Here is a 21,479-nt window from a genome sequence, read left to right as displayed (position 1 = left end):
ACGAAGTATTTCTACTTCGTTACTATACACCACTGCATATACTGCATGCATGCGAATGAAGTACAATTTAATAGGCATACATTTCTGATTAAGTTAGGTGTTACAAATAGATAGATAGATAGATGTAAACTTTATTTATCCCCAGGGGGATGCTGTTAGCTTCGTTGTGTAGCCAAGCAAGACTGTGCTGCCAACCTGCTACTGTGGGAATATTTCCTCCTGCTGATTTCAACTGATTTGTTGTTCCCAATGTAGCATTAACAGGGATCGTCGATTAAAAAGCATTAATGAAGATCTACCGATGGCATATTTTTACTGACTATTGGCCCCTAGTAACATTTACTTGATTAAAGTTGGTTCAAAAATATATATATGATGTGGTTACTACTTTTTCCATGTTGCTGTAGCTTAGCTTTCTAAATTTGTCTGGGGGTATCTTAAGTGTGGTGAAGCTTCATTCAATGTAGAATAAATGGCAGCTTAGTTTACCACACTTTTCTGGTAGGTTGTCCAACATTGCTTATAAGTAATATAATTCAGAGTTGTGCAAGCCTCAATGACTCAGCGGTGGGAACGTTTACTGAGCTTGGGTATAAATATGTAGAACCCACATTAACTCCTGTGTTTGTTTTTTCTCGGCAGGGATCACCACTCTGCTGGGTAATGGTGTCTATACAGCTGCTTATCCTCTCCATGATGTGAGTACCACTAATCCTCCTGCTAATAGTTTAATATTATCAGTGGTACTAGTAAATCACATTCATATGTTTGTGTTTTGTAGCCGTTATCAGTTACATAATTGTAATCACTAGATGATGAGGTGAAACAATGCCAGCACTAGAAAACCACTGTAGTTTCTCCTCCTCTTCAAACTAGTCCATCTCAGATGATTAAACTCGGTTTACAGTCAGCGCGGTAACTAGTCGTGTTTCTCTTTCGTTTTTCAGGGAGATATTAATGAGGAGAGCGCAGTCCCCAATGACAGAAAGGTGAGAAAATTGTTTCTAAACTACATATCAGATTCTTTATTGAAATGAGTGTGTAGTATTGAGGGATATATATTGACAGAAATGGAATATGGAGTATGTTTTTCATTTGTCTATAATCACCTGATAAAAAGGAGTTGATGTGTTTTTTTCCCTTAGAATCAGTCACATATGGAGCGGGTCCTCTTCACAGAGCCAGCCGCCATGATTCTATAGTGGCCCAGAATTGACAAACCAAACACTGGCTTTAAATAGGGCAGTTTGCGTTTTTGTGCTTTCTCGTTGGCTACAGTTCTCCAACACACTTGGCACAAGGGAGAAGTTTCCGTTGGTTGCAATCTGCAACCTCGTTGCTAGATGGCGCCAAATCCTAAGCACTAGAGCTTTAAGTAACCTAAAGTTTAAGTACCTAAACAGCAATGTAAAAATACTCAATTATAAGTACAAGTCCCACATGAAAAATAGTACTTCTGATAGACAAATCTGCTTTATGTTTTTGGACTTTTTCCTTTAATCTTAGATTTTTAAGTGAGATGTTGGGTTATTTGAATATTTATTTGAAGTGAAACCATATGAATAAGTTCAGACTGAGAAATAACTTTTTGGTGGAGCAATTGAAAACTCATAGACATTTGAACTGTTCTGCTTTTTGTAAGACATCAGAAGTCAAATAGGTTGGAAACCACTGGTTTTAAAAGCATGCTATATTATCCATTGTGTAAAATCTTCACCTTAAAATCAACTAGTAACTAAAGCTGAAAAATGGATGTAGTGTAGTAGCCCACAGTAAAATAGTAAATCTCAAGCAAAGTACAAGTATTTAAAAATTATACTTCAGTATAGTACGTCAGTAAATGTACTTAGTTTCTTTCCACCACTGTACAAACCGACACGCACACTAGAACCACAAAATAATCTGTCACCACTCTGGTCTGCTTGAACATGCTAATTGGCCCTTTGCTAGGTCCCGCCCCTCAAACGCAGACTGGCCAATTATAGCGGAGTATCCAGTGTTCGCCAACTATCCGGCTCTGCTCCATAGACTCTCATGTAATGGTTTCAGATGTCTTTCATGTTCAGGCTGGTTTAGTGGATTTGGAGATAGTCATGGTTAAACGTCAAACGAGTAGGTCTTTGTTCACGCCATAACAGTGAATAAAGACCTACTCTGCTTCACAGGAACAGTGTTGTTCCTTTATTTAATCATGTTCTGTCTCGATCACCAGGTGATGTGTTGGTTCACTTTTACACTGTGATCTGTAGCTTTAGCTTCTAGCTACAAGTATTGTGTTTATCCAAAGCTTGATACGTCTTCTTTTCTGAGCCATAGAGCTCCATTGTTGTCAAAAACACGAGCCAGTCAGTCCCACATACATTGTCCTGCTTCTGAGAATACTCAAGTACCAAATGTATATAAATCCACGAATGAACATAGTCCCGAAACCAATGAACTATCTACAGCATATTTATAATTACATTAAATCAACCAACAGTACAGATTAAACTTAGAACAAATGTATGACTTAAATGATGTAAAATGATGGATCTAAATGACAGGGGGAGACATTTGTGTTTGTCACATGAACCATTCACCCAGGGGCTAACCCAACTAATAGGAAACGGAAGTCTGCCCAAAGACAAATATGGCAGTAGAAAGTCTTAAGGCATGATAAAACTGTACAAATAATGCAACAAAATACGTTTGGTTGTCTTCCTCAGCTTTTGTATGAAGAGTGGGCAAACTACAGTGTCTTTTACAAGTACCAGCCCATCGGACTTGTGCGGTAAGGACATATTTATTTAGGTGTATTATTTACTTTCAATCTTCCTTGTATGGTAAAAATCAGAGCAAAAAATTGTAGAGTGTGAATTTGGCATTAGTAAATCAATAGCATTGACAGATTTTTGGTGATGTCACAGCTAAATTCGTCAGGGGTAAGCAAGTTGTATCTATGTTGTGCTTTTGCAACAATGCAAACAATTAAGAGCTTTTAACCACGTGTATGTTTGCGACCAGCTTAATATGATGCGTTTACATTCATTAAGATGCATTTGCTGTCATTATGATGCATTTGCTTTGATTATGATTCGTTTATATTCATTTTGATGCATTTATGTTTATTAGGATATATTTGCTCATGTTATGATGCGTTTGCATCATTATGATGCATTTACGTTAATTATGATGTGTTTACGTTCATTATGATGCGATTTGTTGCTTTCATTACGATGCGTTTTGCTCAACATCAGCTTGTGAGCATGTTAGCTGACATTAGCATTTAGTTCCAAGCACTGCTCTGCACACCCTCACATAGGTGCTAATGTGGCTGGAGACAAATTGTAAAGGCTAAAGAAAAATGCAGACATTACATAATCAAATTTAAGATTTTCCAAAAGCACATATTTTTTTCCATCTTAAGATTCCCCCCCCCATCAAAGTCCATTTGTGTCCCTCCAATCGTTAAACAAATCTTAAAAGGTTTTAAATTTCGTTAAAAAAAAAAAATTAAGTCCTTAGAATGTGTTCAAAAGACTTTAGGCGTGTACTCAGTTTAGGAAAGGTGACAAAGTCTGACCAATGAAGAAGAATTAAATAAAATTGAGTTAGTGTGATGAGCCAGTTGGCAGCAGCGTGTACATGATCACCTGGCTACTTGCTAAGTAAACAAGTTATTTATCGCTCACTACACTAGACAGACTACAGCCCTGAAGATTTCCTAATCCTGAATGTTTAATTAAAACCACTGCATTGTTTTAGTGATGTTTAGGTCATGTCATTTCTAACTCTGAAACATGATTTAAAAGTACAGTCCCATCCATTGATTTAAGTTTAGTTTTGATTTTTGTCCTGACCTATGACTGTTTTTTTACAACCTTGGTCTTCACTCAGTCTCAAGCTCATTTGGTCTTTGACAGTGCTGTCAGTATTTGTGTTAAGGCTGGGCAATAATACTGTTTTCCATATTACTTGATTACATTTTTTACAAATTTCTGTTGTTCAAGATAATTGTATATAAATGCTACCAAAAAAGATTTAGCTGTCTACGTGTTAAGGTTTTTTGTTTCATCTAATATGTTATGGTGGAATACAATTCATTGTATTGAAATATTTTTGTTTGTTTGTGGAGATAATTTGCATGTCAATATTGGATATCATTCTGTATCAACATCATAATGTTAATTTTTTTTTGTTCTGCAGAAAAGGGAATACATTTTCATTGTTGAGGTCTAAAAAGGTCTTTAAAGGCATTAAATCAGATACCCTTCAAGTTGTTTTGACATCTGATAAGCCTTTGAAAGCATCATTTGTGACTCAGGTTGGACTTCCTGGATCAGATTTCATTGTTTCATCACCAACGAGCTGTGCTGTTTTAACGCTGGATTGTTTACGGTCTGAATCGCTGCTTACTCTTCAAGCACATCAGTACAGTTCAGGTTTCCCTGTCCTGATAGCATTATTGTAGCTTTGTCTGAATAATCTAAATGATTTGAATCTTTTGTGTTCAGGAAGTATTTTGGTGAAAAGATCGGTCTGTACTTTGCCTGGTTGGGTTTGTATACCCAGATGCTGATTCCTGCCTCTCTAGTGGGGGTCATTGTGTTTCTGTATGGATGTGCAACAGTCGATGACAACATACCAAGGTAAACATACACACACACACACTCACTCAATTCTATAACCACTCAATCTCTGCTGCTATTCGTCTCCCTGAAGCTATTTTGGAATGTTTTGCTTTTGGGCATCAATCTCATTAGTTGTGACAATATTTTACTTTCAGAGATCTGAGGATGTGCAGTAATCTAATATGACATACAGAGACTTCACTAGAATGGTTAGACACATTGTAAATAAACCCCTAATATAACAGTTTAAAGCAGGGGTGTCAAACTCGGATTCGGCCCGCGGGCCTTGAGTTTGACACGTGTGGTTTAAAGGAACAGTTTGACATTGTGGGAAGTACTCAAAGCTCTCAGTCTGAGTGGGATGAGAAGATGGATTTCAGTCTTATGTCTGTCGCATTGACTGTGTGCAGCACCACAGTGTCTTGTTGTCAAACAGGTTGTTTGGTTTGGTACCATCATGCCTGTACGGCGAGCAAAACTGGTTCACAGCTGCAACATATTGATCTTCTTTTGTAAAGAAATTGATGATGATTCCCAAAAGGTTCGACAATTTTTTTTGTTAAAATATTAGGACTCAGCAATATGCACTGTGTACAATACAGTGAAAAATACTTTTTAGATTAAATGCGAATAATTTGTGCGCATGTCAGTTTATGAATTCGAACCCATTTATTTCTTTGAACCTATCCCCTCCGAATCAGGAACCTTTGTATTTAGCAGTGCAGGGGTTTTTTTCACAGCTGTTTCAACACTGATAAAAACAAGCCAACCACTAAAATAATGACTTGCAGAGGGGTAAACATCGTATAGAGAACCATTCATTTCCAATTGCATTAGCTTACACTGTGCTTTGGGCATAATATGAAATTGAATGTAGCCTATTTGTTGATAAAGTTATAGTATAAAACCTGACCATACAGGATAAGCGATAGCATTAAATAATTTATATCTGTTACAGTTACAGTGCATCGATGACTGTGTCGGTGCAAACCTTTCAATTTCAGTGGAATGTATGGAACGTGAATGTGCAGTATATTCGTTTCGTTTTGCCTTTTCATCCCTGGTGTGTAAAGGCTTTCAGGTTTAAAGGGAAAATGTACCACCTCGTTGATGTCTTATCAGTGTTGATGGTAAATGTAGTCAATTGAAGCAGGTCAGAAGTCGAGAAAGTCATACCAACAGAAATACCTTCAAGGACCTTAATGTATTGTCACATAATGTCAAATAATGACAAATAAAGGATAAACTACCGCGGAATCTGCACCAAGACAGCAGCAGCTTGCAACAGGAAGTGCCTCTACTGGCTGCCGCTGCCACGATTTGAGCTTGCCCTTTCTCGACTTCTGACCTGTCGCCTCCGCAAATTGCGCAACTCTAACGCTAGCAGCCTCGTAGGGAGGGGAGGGGGGAGCTGCGCTCATGTGATTGGTTGACAATTAGAATGTTGAAAAAAATGCATTTGTGAGTCTTTCTGTTTGCATTTGTGAATCTTTCTGTTTGCATTTGTGAGTCTTTCTGTTTGCATTTGTGAGTCTCTGTTTGCATTTGTGAATCTTTCTGTTTGCATTCGTGAATCTTTCTGTTTGCATTCGTGAATCTTTCTGTTTGCATTCGTGAGTCTTTCTGTTTGCATTCGTGAGTCTTTCTGTTTGCATTTGTGAGTCTTTCTGTTTGCATTTGTGAGTCTTTCTGTTTGCATTTGTGAATCTTTCTGTTTGCATTCGTGAATCTTTCTGTTTGCATTCGTGAATCTTTCTGTTTGCATTCGTGAGTCTTTCTGTGTGCATTTGTGAGTCTTTCTGTTTGCATTTGTGAGTCTTTCTGTGTGCATTTGTGAGTCTTTCTGTGTGCATTTGTGAGTCTTTCTGTTTGCATTTGTGAGTCTTTCTGTGTGCATTTGTGAGTCTTTCTGTTTGCATTTGTGAGTCTTTCTGTTTGCATTCGTGAATCTTTCTGTTTGCATTCGTGAGTCTTTCTGTTTGCATTTGTGAGTCTTTCTGTTTGCATTTGTGAATCTTTCTGTTTGCATTCGTGAATCTTTCTGTTTGCATTCGTGAATCTTTCTGTTTGCATTCGTGAGTCTTTCTGTTTGCATTCGTGAGTCTTTCTGTTTGCATTCGTGAATCTTTCTGTTTGCATTCGTGAATCTTTCTGTTTGCATTCGTGAGTCTTTCTGTTTGCATTTGTGAGTCTTTCTGTTTGCATTTGTGAATCTTTCTGTTTGCATTCGTGAATCTTTCTGTTTGCATTCGTGAATCTTTCTGTTTGCATTCGTGAGTCTTTCTGTTTGCATTCGTGAGTCTTTCTGTTTGCATTCGTGAGTCTTTCTGTGTGCATTTGTGAGTCTTTCTGTTTGCATTCGTGAGTCTTTCTGTTTGCATTTGTGAGTCTTTCTGTTTGCATTTGTGAGTCTTTCTGTGTGCATTTGTGAGTCTTTCCGTTTGCATTTGTGAGTCTTTCTGTTTGCATTTGTGAGTCTTTCTGTTTGCATTTGTGAGTCTTTCTGTTTGCATTTGTGAGTCTTTCTGTGTGCATTTGTGAGTCTTTCTGTGTGCATTTGCAATTGTTGAGAATGATCTGACCCCATACAAAACGTCCTCCACGTGTGCTGTACTTGCCCAGAGAGCTGAGTTTGCAGCTGAAAAATCTGTTCTCACTCCATCATTTGACGTGACAGTGACGTAATTTGATGCAAACATGCTGCTGTTTCAGCTTGGATTTCTAGTCTCCGCTTCTGCGTAGCCAGGGGGCGCCGTGCTCTAGTGTCACTCAAAACATAAACTTCCTTGTTCTCTTTGCTTGTATAACCAACTAGCTACATTTCAAACTCTGAAAATGGCATCCTATAAAACGAGTGCAGAGGAAGCTATGGATGAAAATACGTTTCACAGTGTTTTGGCTGAATCAAATATACAGCCATGTTTTTTGAGCTCGAGTATGAGGCAGAAGAAATGCTGCCAAGAGAGACTGCGGGTGCATTAGCTGTGCAAGAGGACACAGGTGGGGGGGCCCTCGGGGCTTCAGAAACTTGCGTGCAAAGCATCCTGGTACATGTGGGCACCGCTGGCTTGGCTCTGCAAGCAGGACCTCAGCTTTCTTGGTCAATACAGCACACAGAGGAATTTATTGCTTCAACGGCAAACATTTACCATCAACACTGATTGGACAGCCACATAAAAGGTTAAAATTGTCCCTCTTTTAAAGAAAATCAAAGTGGATACAGAAAAGAAGAACAAATACAGAGCGAGGGAGACAAAATAAAAGGTTTGATGAACGAGTAGGGAAAGTAGGGCCTCGTCCCCTTCCTCAACCTGCTTCTCATTATCCTCAGGACATTATGACACACGCTAACGGAACACTTTTACACTCAACGCAGACACACACCATACAGGCTCAGTACAAGTGTTAATGTCAGCGTCTCACTCAGACACCAAACCACACAGAGATAAACCAGACCGCCTGTCTGTCTGTGGTCATTGAGACTGCCTGATGGACATTATAAATAACTTAATAAGGGAGAATAGCAGATATTAATCTTTCAATCTTTTCAGATCTGGAAGACACCAACTTAATATTTTTTACATACTTTAAATATACATTATAAACTTATGATTGTGTGGCAATACGTTTTTTACTATTTAATTCCTTGGTGACCTCAGTGCTGCCGACAACGACGAACACAGAGCTTCAGAGCCGGGGGATGAGAGCAGTCGGGCAAGTGTCAGAACCGTAACAAAAACACGGACACTTAGCCAACGCTCGGCTATTATAATACATCCAAATCACAGAATAAATACAGGTGTACTGACAGTACAGTGAGACTGACAGTGAGACAGTGATATATTAATTAAATATAATATTTAACTAATATTTATAGACCCTGGTTAAATGAACATCCATGTTTGAGGACGAGGACTTTTTAAAAATACATCGTTTATCAAAGCCGGAATCTAGAGGTGTTGTAGCATTTATTCACTGACTCTAGCATTGCACCAATACATTCACAGCTAAAACGTTAAAAACATCAGTCCGTCAATGCTCTCTCACTCTCTCTCTCTCTCATTCATTTATGAAATATGAATCTGTATGTTGATGTGTGATATGGACTGTGTGTTTGTGTACATGTGGCTTGATGTGTGTGTGTGTGTCTTGTTTTCCAGCATGGAGATCTGCCACCCGAGGTACAACATCACCATGTGTCCTCTGTGTGACCGAGTGTGCAGCTACTGGAAGCTTAGCACGGCCTGTGCAACCGCCCGGGCCAGTCACCTGTTTGACAACCCCACCACCGTTTTCTTCTCCATATTCATGGCTCTGTGGGGTGAGGGAACGAACATCAGCTCTCTCGACGTTTTCTTCAATCGACGGATCATTAAACCACGTTGCCCTTCTTTACTGTTACTACATTTGAGGCAAAGGTACACAAAATCAGGCCTCTCATAGTCAGCTCTTTGATTTTGCCCCCCCCCAACAGTGAATAATCCAGTCCTGAACTTAGTGTTTACTTATTTAAATGTGACAAAATATAGATAGCTAATGACACGCTAACTCTTGGCCTTGGAAGTATCACTAGGTTACGACTGTAGTAAGCTAGTTAGCTGGGCGGCTTACATTAGGCAAACAAACACACTGTTTAATCTATTCCTCATATTGCTCCTGTGTTTTTGGTTTTGGAGAGGGTAAAAAGGGACAAAATATTAATTAAATATAATATTTAACTAATATTTATAGACCCTGGTTAAATGAACATCCATGTTTGAGGACGAGGACTTTTTAAAAATACATCGTTTATCAAAGCCGGAATCTGCAAAAACAGACATTATCGTAGGATTTTCAACTTTCCAGCGGCCCTCGAACACGTCATGTGTAAGGAACACATCAGGAAAAGCAACCAAATATGAGCTTAAGTGTAATATTTAATCAAAAACACTGAGCTCTACTTCACATTAATAATTTCACCCCAGATCCTGTTAGGATCCTGTGAAAAAATATACGTAATTAGTATTATCCAAATAATAAAATAAAAAATATATCAGAGACGCTGATAGAAGGCATTTACCACCAGTCTTCACCTGTAGTACATAACTATTAATCTGGATCTGAATGCAGAATCTGGAGGCTGCGGGACTAGATTTTGGTGTCAGAAGTGTTCTGGTTTCCGTTTGTAGTCAGAGTTGTATTGAGCAATCACATTCGAGCGGGCTTTGGCCTCATGCAGGTAAACAGTCCGTGTGAGAGCAAACACAATTTGGGAACCAACAGGCTATCGTCTGACAGCTATTTAGCTTTATATTAGCTAAAAAATAAAATGTTAACTGAGTATAAACTGGATACCCATGAAACTCCACTAATATTGTCAACAATGAGCAGTAGACCGAAGAGGAAGTCTTGCCCCTGATGTCCGCTGTCTACACTGGAACCCCCAAAATATTGTCCGTTGCCTCCAGAGTCTTATCGTCAACAGATAGTTTGAGATATTGACTGACCATGTACTTATTACGACCACCGTCCTCCCTTAGCCAATGCACCTGGTCAGCGAAATACAAAAGATTTAAAGTTGAAGGGTAATAAAAAGTGCCTCTGTATTGCTCTAATTATATTCTGTCTGGTTCAAAGCTGCCATGTTCATGGAGCACTGGAAGAGGAGGCAGATGAGACTGAACTATGAATGGGACCTGACTGGGTTTGAAGATGAGGAGGTGAGTGGTGACCAAATAACATAACCATTCGCCGTTCACGTTTTAATTTTGACCACCGTAGATTTCCTACATTTTGGCACACAGGAGAAGTGTCAGTTGGGTGCAATCTACAACCTCACCACTAGATGCTGCCAAATCAACACATTCTCTGTTTAAAACAAATGGGAACCAACCAAAAATGATGTAGAAAATGTTTTAAGCTACCAAAGAAGTATTTTCAAACAATATGGAGACATGAAGTGAAATTAATGTAATAATCTGATGCTGTAGTTTTTACTAACACCCCCCATCTCCCTGTCCACCTCTCTCTCTCGCTCTCTGTCTCTCTGGGTTTATTTTTCACAGGAAGCTCTCAAGGTTTGGATAAATTCATTTTACTTGATAAAGTCCTCTCTTTACTCTTTTAGTCTTTCTGCTGCAGCTTCCAAACTCAGATCATAACACAAGACATATGTGTGTTACTATGAATTCTATTTGCAAATGGAGTCTTTGTTCTATTTACATGGTGCACAACATAACTGAGGTTTTGTCCATTCGTATAGGTATTAGAATGAGGCCAAACATTATCAGAATTGCTTCAGTGACAAAAAAAAGTCAAAATGATTTACACTTAACATGTAGCATTCTAAAATAACCCTGAACTCCAAATCTAGACAAACTGCAACAAGGAGAAGTGATCGCAATCACTTGTCAAAAGATTCAGAAACTGTGGAACCTAGACTTCAGGGGGCCACATGCATATCCCTCAGCACTGATTCAACATTAAACTCTATTTATGCACACAGTAATATGCATACGCATGATTCTTTTCAGAATTATGAAGCCATGCTTACGCATTGTTCTGTTTTATAAAGCTATCTCATGATAACATTGTGCACACATGTATCGAACTGATTTTTAATCCCACATTGAGCCATACATGGACATACACATGCCTTTAATCATTTATTAAAATGAATGATTATATAAAATATAAAGAAGAATAAAATGATACGTCATCAATCAATTTTATACGTAACAGAGCTTTTCATTTTTTTATTTTTGTGCTTATGCATTGTATAGCTATCTCTTGATGAGGCATTATATAGTCATATAAAGGCAAGTTTTAACATGGAAAACTGTGAAACTAGTCGACAACAATATGCCTCTTTATAGTGTTGCGTTGCTACCCACCTAACTATGCATACAATACATCTCACGCACACAAGAGTGTTTGGTACGAATGTGTGTGTGTGTGACACACATGACAGCAGCCAATTTACAAGAACAAATTCCCTCAATTATTAAGAACGTAAAATGTGAAATAAATAGCTCATCTTTTGAAACACTACATCTCGCTCTCGTGAGATCATACCACAGAAACAAGGTCTTCATGTTTGCTTGACTTCAATATTGTTTTTCTACCTGTTGCTTCTTTCTGTTTATCACATTGAATGGAGCCTGAGATGGATGCTTATTTAAAACTAAATAAGGCAAATAGGATCACATTAACATATATTTCTGTTAAATTCAACACACAAACTACAGCCTCAAAAGTTAAAGGGTGGAATCAAAAAGTCAGACAGAGGAAATTATTGTTACTGATTAATGTCAGAAATATATATGATAATTACATTAATTCACCAGTATGAAGGCATTTTTTTCAGGAAAATAACAATAATATATGTATAGTTAATTACAGAAAAGTCCCACTCCCAGGCTCCATAAAATGCTGCTGTCAACCTTTACAATATGATCACTTTTCCTATCTTGAAGTGCTGCCATTATTTCCTGACCTTTCAACTCAACCATTTCTTTCTCCTGCTCGCTTTTATTCTAACCGCGAGTGTTCATTTCATTTTCTGAGACAATGTTTCATTTAAAATCGATGTTATGTTTAAACACACCAGTGGTTCGGGGGGTGAGTATGGACTCTACTGTAATGCTCATTAAACAGCGTGTCAGAGAAAATAGCTGCCACCTGTAAACAACCTGATAGACCAGGACGACTTTCTGACAATTTCAGGACATCGGTTCGTGCCTGACGGCCCATTTTTTGCGGCAAGTCCCGCACTGTTCGTACTAGTCTTCCCATATTGTCAGCTTTTTGGCTGATAAAGCATGTTTAATTGCCAGCGGAACCAGTCTGCGAGAGAAATCCCTCTGATTGGCTGTATGGACGTGACAAAATGTGATAAAACTTCCTCAATTGTGCAAAAACGTTTTCACGCTCGCTTGAGTTTTTTTTTTTGCCTCTGTCGAAAAGCATTGATGTGATAAATGGATTATGTAAAGAGCATAAGTTCTGATATAAGGCAACATTAACTCACATGACTGATCAGTTATATCTCCCGTCACCGCCTTCTTGGATAGTGCCATAACACGCAAATGCTTGTCTTTGATAGTATACAGCGGCCAATAGTAGCTGATCGATGTTCAAACAAACCTTGAGACCTCTCTTCCTTTTTCTCTCATAGATGGGTTGCTCTTGTAGAATGGTACAGTCCAATTGTCCAGGCTAATCAATTAAGGGAGGTGTGATGCAGCTGCTCAGTCTTTTGCCAGAAGGATGGTCGGCTGCAAAACACTGAAATATAAAGTCAGCCACAACAAGTATCTTTATGTCTCGCATCATAATTTAAAGAATCGTGAAACAGAACCTTCCCTATGCCTGGTTGATGGTTTGGCTAGTTTGCAGCCGCCACAGCACCTCTCAGCCAATGGAGTGAATTGGATTGACAACACCACGTTATAACAATACAGTAACTTAAGCAAATCAAACAAGATAATAAACAAACAATGACCTAACTAAGCCCAGACACCAAGCTAAACATCTTACGGTGAGATGTACTATTTGTACTATTCTACAAAGCAGGGCTGCACCACGGGGGGTCCTGGGGTGTCTGTGGCTGTTTGTCCAATGGGATCGCAGTTTTGATGTTTTATTGCTTATGCATCTAAGGCCATGTGAAACATTCCTTGGAGCTTGCTGTTATCTTCCACCCAGATCAGGCCTTTTGCTGAACAAGTCTTTTCTTTTGTTTAAAGCACATGGTGCCAAGTATTTGTCAGACCCCAACAACAGACTAGTCTCTTCTTCCACAGACATAAAAATCCACCACTTATGTTTCACTGTCTTTGTCTGTCATTTCTGTTGTGTGCCACCATCACAGGACCACCCCAGGGCCGAGTATGAATTCAGAGTCATGCAGAAGTCGCTGAGCAAAGATCAGAAATCACAGCACAAGGTAATTACATGGTAGTCTCCATATATTTGTATCATTCAAGTTGTGTGTGTCACAAGTTCCTATTTTTTTTTAGCACTTTTTACAGCCTTTCAGTTGTTTTTCACCTCGGCATTTCTGTCAGTGTGTTTACATGCCTTGTTTCTGATTTTTCTTTATCTATTTTTAGATTGAAAAGCTCACATGTCAAGACCGCCTTCCAGCCTACATGACTAACGTTGTCATGATGCTGTTAATGGTAAGAAGAAGCCAATTCTCTGCATTAAAACAGGGTGGATTGTTTGTTTCTCTTCCCCTTACAATCGTATTCTGTTTGTTGATCCTGAAAACCTTTTCATTGTCAGATCGGTGTTACGTTTGCCATCGTGTTTGGCGTGATCCTCTACCGGATCTCCACCAAAGCCGCCCTTTATATGAGCTCCAATCCGGTCACAAGGAGCAACGCACAACTGACGGTTAAAACCACCACGGCCATCATCAACCTGGTGGTCATCCTCATACTGGATGAGGTGTACGGAGCTGTGGCACGATGGCTCACTGTGTTAGGTAAGCAACTAGGTCACATGTCTCTGAAAATAGTCAGATTGTTTTCATCCAGCGTTCATAGCTATACTGATGAAAATAAATGCACTGTAATTCATCGATATCCGCAAAAAATCTATTTGCATGTGATCCACGTAATCATGAACCAGGAAGGATGAAGACAGCAAAAACCAACACAGGGTGGACCAGAGGGGAGGTGGGCTGTTAACCAGGAGGCCGCTGTTCATTCCCCATGTTAATCGAGAAGTCAACGTTCATTTATTTATCATAAAACGTTAGGGGTGTCACGGATCACAAACCTCACGGTTCGGTTCGGATCATGGTTCAGGAGTCACGGTTCGGATCATTTTTCGGATCAATAAAGAAAAGGGGAGGAGTCAAATATAACTTTGCTTTCCATTTATTAAAGAACTTCAAGAACACTTAAAGCAAAGAACTTTGGCCTATAGTCTTACATGAAAACACAAATATTGAAGATGTCCAATTTGAAACAAAATGAAATAAATAAAAACAATACATTCAAGAATTCTGTTAAGTTTAAGTGCAACATGAGTTATGTCGATATCCTCGTCCTTTGATCAATACTGAAAGAAAGAAACAGCCAGTGAGCTTCCACTGCTTCCACTGAACTGAACTGCTCAGCAACAACTTGGGTCTGTGTTTACTTCCTGTCAGGTCATTCAAATACACAATAATGTTACATTACTGTGACATTATTTTCAAACAGATGAGAATATCTCCATTGTCTGGGGAGAAGGTCGACCTTTCTGTGGTGACTGGAATATTATTGGGCGTGTCTAGCTTCACTCTGATGCTTCTGTCAGCACCTGAACCAGGTGTGTGTGTGTGTGTGTGTGTGACGCTCACAGAGGGGGCGTGTCTACAGCACTGAAGTGGGTGCGTGAGTGGATTTCGTAGCGTGGCTCAAGCATTTTAACCAGATTTAGAAATCCTTTGTTTTCTACACCGGAGTGTCCCCGTCGCTGACAGACGGGATGGTGTCTCTTCATATGTGTGGACATGCCGATGTGTTGCCGTTGTCGTGTGTCTTTCTCTTTAAATAACGCCTACATACCGTAACGCTTTGTCCACCACCCTCATCCGTCATTATACAGGGAAGACAAAATGTTCCCAAACTTGCGACATAAATGACGCCGCGGCTTCTGACGTTCCTCCGCTCGCCATGACTTGAACACACGACTGCTTTATATCTGTTCACTGACACTCTGCATTGATATTCGGGGACTTGTTACTTGAACAGCAGCAGTAGAACTTTATTACACACTATGATGATTACAGTGTAAAAAAATAAAATAAAAATACTCGATTGATCCGCGGTTCACGAGTGATCCGAACCGTGAGGGGTGATCCGAACGGATCACGGATCGATCCGTGATCCGTGACACCACTACAAAGCGTACATACTTAACTAATGGCACATCTAGTTGTTTTAAACCACAATCTTTTCCTAAACATAACTATGTTGTTTCCTGTATAGACAGGTTAATTTGAAGAGACTGTAAGGATGCAACAAGCAGGTGTTGCTGGAATTTTGTAGAAAAACGCACAAAAAATGAGTAACTTTTTCTTTCTTAAGACATCATACGAACTGATGTATGAGGATACTTTGTAATAGTGGACAATGGGACTTTTTTAACAACAAAAAAAATGAGTGGGTCACTCTTGTACCCATTTTATTTTTTATTGTGGAGTCACCTTCTTCTTGACTGTTTTTGCTTAATGTATGATGATTGTAATGATTTGATATTGTGTCTGTGATTTTGTGAATAAAGAAATATCTTATAGACTGTGCAGCGATAAGAAAACAGCATCCAGAAAGTGTGTCAGAGAGAGTCAAGGCGTTCACTTAATGTTCACTGCTCAACGCAGGCAAGTAGAGTTTTGGTTCTGGAGATGCAAGGCTTTGTTTTGAAAGGGAATTTCACTTTCATAAGCATTCTGACTCTGTAGCACATAAAAATGTATTCAGGTGTTTTTATAATTCATGTATATGGTGACAATTCCATGCAACAATATTGCTCAAATGCCATCTTAAACATATAATTCATATGAACAGTGAATTAGCATGACATAATACACATTTCAGGGCCTTTCAAATCTATGTTATATAGCAGGTATTTTGTTACACCCAGTGGGGTTTAATAGCATTTTATCCAATCGTAATCCAATAGGGAATCCCCTTAACAAATCTTTATTTGATATGTTTGCAATCAGCTTCAACTTTGGAAATAACTGAAACTCATGAGATCTGCAATCAATTCCTTTTGGGAGTTAAAGCAGAAACCACCTGCTCAGTAGCAATAATGCTAGCTTGAGATCAGTAAACTAGCAGGTGCTTGTTACAGGAAGTGCACCACTTTTCTAAATAGTCTGGAAGTGGGCAGAAGCCCTGTTTCCAGAATTATTTCCACACTCAAAATTCCCATTTCAATTGATGTTTTATATACATACAGTGGAAACCGCTTATAGTGATCAACCGCTCATATGGATCAAAAAGCTTGGGACAGAATCATTCCTTTACAAATTATGTTTTTAAATAATTAGCTTTTATTAATCAAGTAGTCTGCTTACAGTGTTCGTTTTGGTTCTTCTCATACACGACTACATATGAGAGAAAATAAAGGAAAACTGCGGTAATTAGGGCCCGAGCAACCGACAACGTCGGGCCTGGGTTGGGATGCTCTAAAACTCATGGAACTTTGTACATGTGTCATAGGTCATAGGCAGACATAGTGTATCTGGGTTTTGGGCTTGGCCGTTTTAAATTGCCTCTATAGCGCCCCCTACAATATGTCAAAACAGCAGCCCCAGCGCTACGTTTGAGCTACATGTATGAAAGTTGGTAGGCACATGTATCCTATGGAGGCTTAAAAATAAGTCTCTTGGGACCATGCTCTAAACCCGACTAGAAGTCGGCCATTTTGATATTTGTGTCATTTTTCGATAGATTTTGGCCTATTTCTAGTCGCTATATTTTAATGAACTCCTCCTAGGGACTTCATCAGATCCAGTTAAAATTTTGTCAGTACAATCTTTGCAAGACAGTTGTGATTAAAAGTTATTAAAAGCTTTACGTTTGACGGAATCGTTTAGTTGTAGCGGGCGGCTACTTTACGTGACTCCCCATGAAAAAAGCTGATGTAACTCAGCTGGACTTGTTCCAAACGGTCTCAAACTTCACATGCTTGATAACACTCACGGCCTGAGGATGTCTACAAGCTGATTTCCCCTAATACTCACAGTGCCACCTGCTGGCGAAAGGAAATCTGCGTTTTCCGACAAACAGCATCCGATTTACGTGACTTTTACACTACGTGGTTCACACTTGATACAGAGCAACACGATGCACGCGTTCTGTAGCACCAGGCTACTATTTGCAAAGCATCATTTCCAGCATCAGGCGATCCACGCGGGATTGAAAACGTCGTGGTCGCGCAGTCCGACGGTCGCGGACGTTCTCGGACGCGCAGGCCTGAGTCCCGCTGGCACCCCGACGTGCATATTGTGAGGGCCCGTTCATCGCTGCTCGCAGCTTTTCTTACTCCCATGATACTTTGCCTGGCGGTAATTTGTTTGCTTCCGGCTGGTTACCTGAAGAGAAAATAATTTTCTCTCAATAAAAAACGTAGTCTCTTTGAAGCTTATGACAAACAAGCCAACGAGATATAACAGAGAAACTTCAGGCGACCTCTCGTCTAGTGACTAGACAACAGGTCTAGTGTATGGTATGTATGTATAGTATGAATGGTGAAGCTGTCCATTTCATAAAAAAATATATAAACTTAAATCTGCATGAGAAATAAATATAAACAAAATTGTCCGCTCATAGTGATCAATTTAACCCAGACAGACTTGATCATTACAACTGTATATTTTAAATTGTATATCCTCAACACAGTCACACTGGATAGTTGAATCATACCAGTTTTACTGGAGAAATGGACACCTTAAAAAATTTTAAATGATAAAATTACAAGTTTGCAGCTGTCATTGTATCTATGTAAATATGAATTTACACATTTGTGAATATTTAATCCGTGACTTCAGATCCAGAAGATGCGTGTGTGAATATTTTCTCTGATTGAAATTTTCAAAATACAAGTTCCCATTTTTTCCTACAAGCTCCCATATTTTTGTTTTTTTTGATTGTGAATTCACATTCAGCTCATGTATGTAAATATTTCTGTTAAAATTGAAACCGATTTTTGTTCTACGCGCTCTCACATTGTATTCTACAAATTCTCACATCAACCCACAAGCTCTTGCATTTTGAAACATATTAACCTTAATACCTGTGGCCAAAAAATGGAGTGCTTATAATCAGAGGTTATGTTTTGGCCTGTTTTTCACTGCAAATTGCAAAATGTTCTCTTTGTTTTTAGAGGTTCCTAAAACAGACAAGAGTTTTGAGGAACGACTGATCTTCAAGACCTTTATTCTCAAGTTTGTCAACGCGTTCACCCCCATCATCTACATTGCTTTCTTCAGGGGAAGGTTGGTCCCCTCATTGTATTTTAAAGTGTAATTTTGTCAATGTAATATGTTTAATCACTCTTATATAATTTCAACAAATGTCATGATGATAAATGAAAACAGTTTTAAACCTGCTCATTAATTTTTCCTCTAGACTGGTAGGCAGACCAGGCAGCTACCTGTATGTGTTTGAATCCTACAGAATGGAAGAGGTAAATTCACAAATCTTTACAAATTATCTGCAAACAAAACCTGTTGTGACCACACACAGAAGTGCTTTTTCACCTGCTTAGAACAACAATTAACACCCTTTCCAGGGAGCATTTTTCCGTTGAAAATACGTTTAAAAGGCCTGCTGTGCTGTCCTACTGCAGTTGAACAGCTACCGTACAGATACATGAATCCGTGCATGACGGGACGCTGCGTCATTAACGGACAATGCATGGTCAAATCAACGTAATTAACACAATGACAACCGCAAAGTCATAAGAACCAGTCATATATGTATATATATATATATATATATATATATACGTGTATATATATACACGTATATATATATATATATATACGTATATATATATATATATACGTATATATATATATATATACGTATATATGTATATATATACATATATACGTATATATATATATATACGTATATATATATATATATATATATATATATACATATATATATATATATATATATATACGTGTATATATATATACGTATATATATACGTATATATATATATATACGTATATATGTATATATATACGTATATATACGTATATATATATACGTATATATGTATATATATATACGTATATATATACGTATATATGTATATATATACGTATATATACGTATATATATATACGTATATATGTATATATATATACGTATATATATACGTATATATATATATACACGTGTATATATATATATACGTATATATATATATATATACGTATATATATATATACGTATATATATACGTATATATATATACGTATATATATATATATACGTATATACGTATATATGTATATACGTATATATATATATATATATATACGTATATATATATATACATATATACGTATATATATATATACGTATATATACAGCAGCGTAATATAACTTTGGAGAAATACGTTCAAAGTAACCAATATCGTGTCTCTTTCAACCTACAACTGAACAAATCATCAATATTTTAAAGCAAATTGGTGTTTTGTGACACGTTGATGTTGTAACTGCATTTTAGCCGGTTGAAAAGACGGAGAAAATAGATCTTAGACGTTCATATCTAATTTCAACCAGAAATCAACGTTGTAATCTGGGTTGGTGCTCACTGGGATTGTACTCCACTTTGTTGACATTTACATTGTTCTTTCTTACCTTTGTGAACATTCTTGGAAATATTTCATAAAACACCTGGTGTGTATTTGGATTTTACATTTTCATACTGTACAACCTGTATGCCTGGGCGCCCGCGGGCACCGTGTTGGCTACCTCTGTTGCCATGCGAGTCGCCCGCGAGGCATGTTCTAAAAATAGCACCAGTCACCATGGAGCTCCATCTAAAAAAAATGTAGTCGCTCTTCTTTTTTTAATCAAAAATGCTTGCATTAATGTAATTCATGTAATATCACACTATTTAATATAACATTTTAAAAACTAAAATGTTTTATGTATATGAACTCTGACCTTGTCTGAAGTCAAAGTTCAATATTGTGCGCATGTCAAATGGCCATCTCACTCTTTGCTGAGACAAGGAAGCAGGCTCAGCTACGATGGGAAGCTACGACGCTAGATGTGGTTCTTACCCCCCAAACTAAAGAAAACATGGCAGAAAAGCGAAAGAAAACATACTACTTCCACAATGATTGGGAGGAAGAGTTCTTTTTTACGACAGTGAAAGACAAATGTGTGTGTCTCATTTGCGGGGAAACTGTTGCGACGGTAAAGCGGCACAATGTGGAGAGACACTTCAGTACGTGTCACAATAGCTTCCATGCTAACTACCCACCTGGCGGCGCACTACGGACAGAAAAAGCGTGTGACTAAAAGGCAGCTTTGGGCAAACAACAGTCTTCTTTCACGAGGCCGGTCATAAAATCACAAAAAACAACTGAAGCTTCGTTTAGAGTTGCACATTTTGATGAAGAACAAGAAAGCCTTTTCGGACAGGGAGGTCTTGAAAGAAGCAATGATGATAGTTGTTGCAAACACTGTGCTCAAAGACGAGAAGATTGGTCCCGATGCCATCTCCGCTTTCTTTGATGTGCAACTGGGGGCGAGTACGATGGTAAGAAGAGTGTCGGCTATATCCGAAAACTTAACGGAGCAACTGGACCGGGATCTGGTTCAGTGCAGGTGGTTTAGCATCCGGTGCGACGAGTCCGTGGACAGCACCAGTACAGCTCAGCTGATGATGTTTATCCGAATGGTGTTCGATGATTTCTCCACAAAAGAAGAAGTCCTGACACTTCTGCCCCTGAAGACAACAACGAGGGGAATCGACATCTACAACGCGGTGAAGAGTTTCTTTGTGGAGAAAAAGGTCCCGTTAGAAAAGCTGGTGTCTGTGACAACAGACGGGGCTCCCGCCATGACGGGCCGGCATGTCGGCTTCATTGTACAATGCAAAGGTGACCCAGACTTCCCAAAATGTATCCATTACCACTGCATCATTCACCAGCAGGCGCTGTGTGCAAAAGTGACCGGCTTTGATCATGTTATGACTCCTGTCGTGAAGATCATAAATGGCATAAATGAAGATCATAAAAAGCCAAACAACACAGGACATGCAAGGTGCTATTGGAGGAGCTGTCAGCTGAATATGGTGACCTGTTACTACGCACAGAAATCCGATGGCTCAGCAGGGTACGGATTTTGCAGC

General features: G+C 38.7%; 1 protein-coding gene across 2 annotated transcripts in view; it reads left to right on the top strand.

Moving 5' to 3' along the window:
- ano1b (anoctamin 1, calcium activated chloride channel b) overlaps positions 1-21,479 on the top strand; it is a 78,033-nt gene that overhangs the window by 36,533 nt on the left and 20,021 nt on the right. For both annotated transcript variants that reach the window (XM_079265767.1, XM_079265768.1), the window contains exons 7-17: positions 643-698; positions 948-989; positions 2,706-2,770; positions 4,494-4,628; positions 8,771-8,931; positions 10,227-10,309; positions 13,462-13,536; positions 13,703-13,771; positions 13,878-14,079; positions 18,480-18,591; positions 18,725-18,782. In XM_079265767.1, the coding sequence (XP_079121893.1) occupies positions 643-698; positions 948-989; positions 2,706-2,770; positions 4,494-4,628; positions 8,771-8,931; positions 10,227-10,309; positions 13,462-13,536; positions 13,703-13,771; positions 13,878-14,079; positions 18,480-18,591; positions 18,725-18,782 (1,058 nt within the window). The remainder of the gene's footprint in view (positions 1-642; positions 699-947; positions 990-2,705; positions 2,771-4,493; positions 4,629-8,770; positions 8,932-10,226; positions 10,310-13,461; positions 13,537-13,702; positions 13,772-13,877; positions 14,080-18,479; positions 18,592-18,724; positions 18,783-21,479) is intronic.

The sequence above is a fragment of the Melanostigma gelatinosum genome (assembly GCF_949748355.1).
Source record: "Melanostigma gelatinosum genome assembly, chromosome: 1".
NCBI lineage: Eukaryota > Metazoa > Chordata > Actinopteri > Perciformes > Zoarcidae > Melanostigma > Melanostigma gelatinosum.
This window is presented reverse-complemented; position numbering and strand designations above follow the sequence as displayed.